Source organism: Podarcis tiliguerta (genome assembly GCF_965153285.1).
Source record: "Podarcis tiliguerta genome assembly, chromosome: 2".
In the NCBI taxonomy this organism is placed as follows: Eukaryota; Metazoa; Chordata; class Lepidosauria; order Squamata; family Lacertidae; genus Podarcis; species Podarcis tiliguerta.
The window spans coordinates 49,140,507-49,147,069 of NC_139535.1; the positions used below are offsets into that span (position 1 = coordinate 49,140,507).

The window sequence follows — 6,563 nt, forward strand, 5'->3', positions numbered from 1 at the left end:
AGGATAACCCCCAAAGCTGTACTTGGTACTTCAGGAAAGGTATAACATCATCTAAGACAGGTTGAATATCTCCATCCAGAATTAGAATTCCTAATCAACAGCTTGTCTGGATGAAGTTTCATCTTGTTTGCCTTCATCCATATCCCCTTCCCCTCAGCTGTACTTATCTCAGCAAGGCCTACTTCTTGCTTTTGGAATTTAGCTGGAGAGAGTAGTGGAAATTGATATTAAAATGACCCAGAAGATTGACTTTTTGCTGAGGAGAATTAGCAACTGGGAAGTTCAAGCACCTCATTTTCCCCACTTAAATTTTCTCCACAGTGAGTGTCCCTACCCCAACAGTGGGGGAAAGACTCCTTTTAACCCTCATTACAACTAGTTCTGCCCTGCTGGCTTTCCATGAGATTTATGTATGTATGCCTAATACTGCAGCCTAAATTGAGCATCTGCAACACAAAGCACTGCCCTTTAAGGCTATAAATAGAGGCTCAGAGGGTTCCCTTGGAACAAGTACTTGTTCAAGCAGAAAGGACAAGACTTCCACATAGTTCTGTTGGCCCAGCTGTCTTTTCTTGTCACTTGTGTGGTTCTTCTTGCTTCAGCCACGCAGCTCAGTAAATGCTGTGAACCTCAGTCACCGCTAAGAATAAACCTCTCAACATCAAGGCTGTGTCAACCTCAAACACTCCAGGAACTAGATTGGGAAGATGACCCAGTAGACTGACCTCACACAAGAGTCTATAAAAGTTAGAGAAAGCCGACTACTTCAGCCTTTGGATTTTAAACAAGGAGACTACTGGTACTCTTAGTGCGAGTGCTGCAGCGATGTCACAGGTATAAATAGCTTTTATTTCTTCCTTTTGTTTTTCTAGCATTAATACTGGTTAGCATTGTGCTTATCTGCAGCTCTGTCAATGCTATAGCTGCAAACTGAATCGGCAAAGCTGGTGCTGCACAGCTTTGGGTTCAGCAATTAACTATTCTAGCAAGTTTTGGGGACTAAGAAAAATGTGTTTTTAGCTTTCTCCTGCTATCCTGCTTCCAGTACCAATGAATACATTTAAGGATATAGGTCTAGTGTTTTAATACATGCTAATATTTTTATAGAATTCTTGAATCTTGGGGTTATGTGCGTGTTCAGCTTTGCTTGAGCAATGATAGCTCAGTCTTAATGACATAACGTTCTGCTAACTTCTGACAACAGAATAAAGTTTGCTGTTGAAGCAAATGTTTTACAGTACTTGAGTTAACGGTTGGACAATTTGTAAAGCTGAACGTTTCTTCCTATCCATCTTTCAAGATGAGGTGGGCGTTTTTTTGCAGGGGAACATTATGCTAACGGGTTCAGAGTGTAGAGCTGCCTTGTATGTCGGATTGCCATGCGTTCTCTTTTTCCAGGACGGATCCTCTTTTTCAAGGGTACAATTTGACACAGATTGCACTTACTTGCTTTGAATGGCCATCATAGCATCCTATTTTTTGCTCTTCAAAAGATGGCAAGATAGGGATTTTCATCATATGGAGGCAAACCATGCTTTCCTAATGGAACCAGTTATGTCAGGGCTAGGACGAAAAGGAGTTTTGGAGCAGTTTAGGCACACAGGCAGCAACTATTCAGAAGCTGCTTTAGGAGGCTGTGCCTAGGAATTTTGTTCTGCTTAGTGTCTGTTCAAAGTAAATATTCACTGAAGGAATACTAAAGATCTTCTAAACAAGCACTCATTTCCCTGCCACAGTTTCAGATAAATGGTAGGATAGATTGTTGGTATGGCAAGCACAAGAATGGTTGCAGGCTGAAAGCTTTGCCCATGACTAAATTTGTCACTTCATTAACACTGGAAATAATGTGTTCACTGGCAGGAATCGTATTATGGTCTTGATGCCAGCAGAGTTGCTGATCTCTCTGGGCTGTAGTGCTTGTTGACTGCTTTTCTATCATGGGGGAGAGGAGGCAGGGCTAGGTCTGAAAGTTCCCTGACCTCATGGGGCCTGCTTTTAACTCATTTGGTTGTTTATAACATGGTGAGTTGCTCCTGTGGAATGGCCGTGCCAGCACGACAAACAGCCAGGTGTTGGCTGATCTGCAGAAAAGTACTTCAGTTATAGGCGTTATCAATCTGTGGGGACACGGGTGGCACTGTGGTCTAAACCACTGAGCCTCTTGGGCTTGCCAATCAGAAGGTTGGCTGTTCGAATCCCTGCAACAGGGTGAGCTCCCGTTGCTCTGTCCCAGCTCCTGCCAACCTAGCAGTTTGAAAGCACACCAGCGCAAGTAGATAAATAGGTATCGCTGCATTGGGAAGGTAAACTGTGTTTCTGTGCGCTCGGGTTTCCATCACAGTGTTCTGTTGTGCCAAAAGCGCTTTAGTCATGCTGGCCACATGAGCCAGAAAGCTGTCTGTGGACAAACGGCGGCTCTCTCGGCCTGAAAGCAAGATGAGCGCCGCAAAGCCAAGGGTCATTTACTTTTACCTTTACCTTTTATAAATCTGGTAGCAAAAACAGCAAAGAGTCTCATGGCATCTTTAAAAGACACACTTTTTATTATTATGCATGCAGTGGTGTGCAGTGAATTTTTTTGTAGGGGGACAGGGCCAGAGGCCCCAGCTTCTAAGGGCAATGGGGAGTGGGAATATGTCCTGTCGTCCTGCATGTGGGCATTGCGCCTCCCTCCCTAATCTAGGCAGAAGCTTCCTGGGCTTTGGAAAGGAGGAGCCAGGCTTTAATATTCTGATTTACCAGGAACATTTAGGAGACTAGCCAATCCCCCTAGTCCATTGATTGCACACTATTGGATGCATTTGTTAACTAACAATTGAGGATCCCACTTCATGTGCCTGGTGAAGTGGACTCTAGGGCAATTCCAGGCTATCACTATTTTGGGGGTTCAGCCACCTACTGGCAATTTCACTTTCCACAATTATTGGTAGGTCTTCTGCCACAATCTCACTTCCCTGAAAGAGCAAGCTTTTGCAATAAGAAAGGTGGCTGGGAAATGCCCAGAGAACTGTGAGGAAAAACTTGTTTTGATACAGCATTGTCTAACCGCCCCACAACCACATCAGAATAAATGCTCATTAAACAGCCAACATTGTCTAACCTTTCTGCAAATGGATCAGGATGAATACTCAGTAAACTGACCATCTGAAAGCACCCCTAGTCCACAGAAGCCTATACAATGATTTATTCATCTTTAAGGTGCCACAAGACTCTACAGTAATGGTCGGTCACATGATAATTGTCACACCGAGTGCTTTGAAAATAGACACCATTTGGCAACTTTAAAGGGCAGACTAGACCTGAGTCAGAGCACTGGTTCATCGAGCTCAGTACACTTTCTACACTGGCCAGCAGTGGTTGTCTAGGGTTTCTGGCAGTGAAAATTCCCAGCCCCACCTGCAGATGCTGGGACTTGAACCTGGGACCTTCTGCATGCAAAGCCATAGTGTGAAATAGGCTGTTCCCCATTCTGGGCCAGATTCAACTAAACAGCCGCACTAGCAGAAGCCATGAACTGGGTCTTGCTAGTGCAACAAGGCTTCCTCTTTTCCTTCCCCTATGTGCCCCCACAAATTGGCTTGCATGTGGGTCAGGAGATCCCCTAGAACAGCATGTGGGAGAGGAAAGGGGAAATCATTCTCTTAGCCTAAGCATTTCTGCTTGCCAGATGGAACTATCCTACTAGCATGACAGCGTATTCCTCCCCAAGTGTTCAGGCCTTCAATAGGTCCTCCTGGTTCAGGGGAACACAAAATACTTGAATGCCGTCACTGTCTGCTCATTGCTGCTGGACAGTTTTTGAAAAGCAAGCTTTTAAAAGTCAGCCTTTAATTTGTTCTTTGCCTGACGCTGTTCTTTGCTTCCCTAGGGGTCTGGTTTTTATTTATTTTTTTATTTGGTTCCCACAGTAAACTGGAAGCAAGCTATTCCCATGCATTCTTTAAATATGTAGACATCTCCATTGCTACAAATCTTTTGCTTTGCTGTATTTTAAGGTCTTTATTGTATAAGCCAATTAATTCAAGGGTTTTTGTGCCCATACCAATTTATATCTACTCTCTACCAAGATGAACGTGCCAGCCTTATTGTTGATTTAGCAAAAAGAGTACCTCCCGCTTATTATGGGCAAAGAGAAATGATTTTGCATTCGAGAAAATCTCAAAGTGGATATGTTCAGGACCACCAAGTTAAACAAAACCAAAAATAGAATTTACTTCCAAAAAATGTGCACACAAAGTGGTGGCATCTTTCTTCTGTTTTCCAAAGCAATTACACTAGAAAGCTGAACTGGGGCAAGTTAAAATGCATCAAGTTTATTTTTATAGTAGGTGCTTCCCAGTGTGTAGAACACAGTGTCCAATCTGTACACACATCCTTAAGGACAGGACATGGGCAACAGCTACTCTTGTGCATTGTCGTCACCTTCTCCTCATTACACAGCACCTTCAGTTGACATAGTCCCCCAAATTTACATAAAGTTCCTTGCCCAGTGAACTTAAATCTAGTAGTAGTAGTAGTAGTAGTAGTAGTAGTAGTATTCATTTCATTCCTATACCACTTTATATTTATAAGGGGGAGGGAATCTCAAAGTGGTTTACAACCTACATTAAAACATCAAATAAATCAAGAATAAAACATTACTGAATAATGTATACGGTATACATCCAAAGCAACATAACTAACAGGAAACTAAAATGGTATCTTAAAGATTTCTAAATAAAACATTACAAAGGTGGTCAACTACAGAATGTACATTTAATGCATATTTAATGCAAAAAATAAAATAAAATCTTAAGCATTTCATGTGGTTACCTGAAGGAATGTGGCCAAGTGATAGGATGGAGCAGCTAAAATGGATAAGGCAGCAAGTTACCTCTGTTGCAGTTATGCTGCTCCATCTTTTTATACAAATGTATTCCTTTTTAGCCAGCTCCTGTGAAGAAGAAGCGCCCTCCAGTAAAGGAAGAAGATCTCAAAGGGGCTAGAGGGAAGCTCTCTGGCAACCAGGAAATCAAATCCAAAACCTACCAAGTCATGAAGCAATGTGGTGAGTGTCTACTGCGATCCTTGCTGCGATATAGCGTAACCTTGAGCTGAGAGCTGGAATAATGGAAGCTTGAATTGTCCTTTAAACAGGAGATTACTCATCATAGTAGATACTAGGGGCATAGTAGATACTAGGGGCAGCTTACAAGGCATTCTACTTACAAGGCCAGTTGCTGCAATACAAATGTTTTCATGTTGGTGACGCACCTTTTAGACATTTCATGACAGTAATTCGGTTTTACTAGCAAACAGGAGGTTAAGCTAACTCCTTTCCAGCCCCGGGAGGAGCGTGGGGAGCGTTCGCACACCTACACACTACAGCTGACACACTCACGTGTCACAACACACAGTTTGGAAAGCTAGGCTGTATCCCATTAGAAATGAAACATAAACCATGAATGGGTGCCCCTTTTATGCAACAATGTCTTGCAGTTACAAAAACATTTTTCTTTCTCTCTCTCCGTTTTCTCCAGAACATGTGCCAACTGAGTATAGGCCTTCTCTTTCCCCATTAAAAGAAACATCCCCTACCCCACAAGGTCTTTCTTTCCTAGCAGATATAGCCACGACAGCAAGATTCTCCCCTCCCTGATAGGTTTTATACTATGATCATAATGCTGTTTGCAGGATTACACTACTTTTGCCATAACACTATGCTCCCAGGGCACACACAACCCAAAAAAACTACAACTGTTCATCTACATTAAACACTAAATGGTAAATATTCTTGCCTTATCTTCTCAGGGTAAGCTTTTCAAGATGGAGAGAATAGGTCACTTCTGTAGATAAATGTATTGCATTTTTTAAAAAGCGCATCTGCCAATGAGGTCCAAGTATCCAGCATTTCTGTGCACACAACCCCCTGGGCGTGTGACATGATGTATATTTCAGGGAACCTTTTCACAGCTGCTGTTGAGTGTGAAGCATTCTTGCTGCGGTATTAATTGTCTCCGGTTCTTTTTCCAGAGCAAGCTGGCTCAGCTGCACCATCCATATTCAGCCGAGACCGCACAGGGGGGGAAACGGTATTTGATAAACCCAAAGAAGAGCCTCCGAAGAGTGTCTTTGGCTGACTGCCAGTTTCAAGATCTGCAGCAAATATACATGGAATACTAAGCCCCTTATTTTGCTTTCACATGCACCAGTCTTATTACTTGCGCTGTTAATTCCTTTAATTCCTTATTAACAAGAGAACTTGTCTTGAAAGAAAGGCACTTATTTTTATATGGGGGGGGGCTTGTTTGCTTTTTGACCTTTCTTAGCTGCGTAGTGGATGATTCGAGCAGAGCAGTAGTTATTGGGCGCAGGCTGGTATTATAATGACCAATTTTGTTACAAACATACATGGATCTCTTCTATTTTATGTTCCAGAACAGTGTCTCAGTTCCAAATGTGGTTATAATTCTGAGCTGTAAAACCAATAAAGCATGGTGGTTCTGGTTTTGGCTAAGTACCTTTCTTCCCTTACAGAAAAATAACTTCCTCCCATAAATAACTGGAGGAATTTGTGTTTTCGC

The 6,563-nt window shown here is 42.6% G+C and overlaps 1 protein-coding gene across 1 annotated transcript; it reads left to right on the forward strand.

Annotated features, from left to right (window-relative positions):
- The first annotated feature begins 551 nt into the window (after positions 1 to 551).
- Positions 552 to 6,489, forward strand: MUSTN1 (musculoskeletal, embryonic nuclear protein 1). The gene is made up of 3 exons (XM_083429263.1): positions 552 to 834; positions 4,927 to 5,047; positions 6,013 to 6,489. The coding sequence occupies exons 1-3, from the start codon at positions 826 to 828 to the stop codon at positions 6,117 to 6,119; spliced, it is 237 nt and encodes a 78-aa protein (XP_083285389.1). The 5' UTR covers positions 552 to 825; the 3' UTR covers positions 6,120 to 6,489.
- The last annotated feature ends 74 nt before the right edge of the window (positions 6,490 to 6,563 follow it).

What these genes read in the sequence shown, in the direction of transcription:
- MUSTN1 (XM_083429263.1), top strand. An exon ending in CCAAGTCATGAAGCAATGTG is followed by an intron (nt 5,048 to 6,012) that starts GTGAGTGTCTAC and finishes TTCTTTTTCCAG; the next exon opens with AGCAAGCTGGCTCAGCTGCA.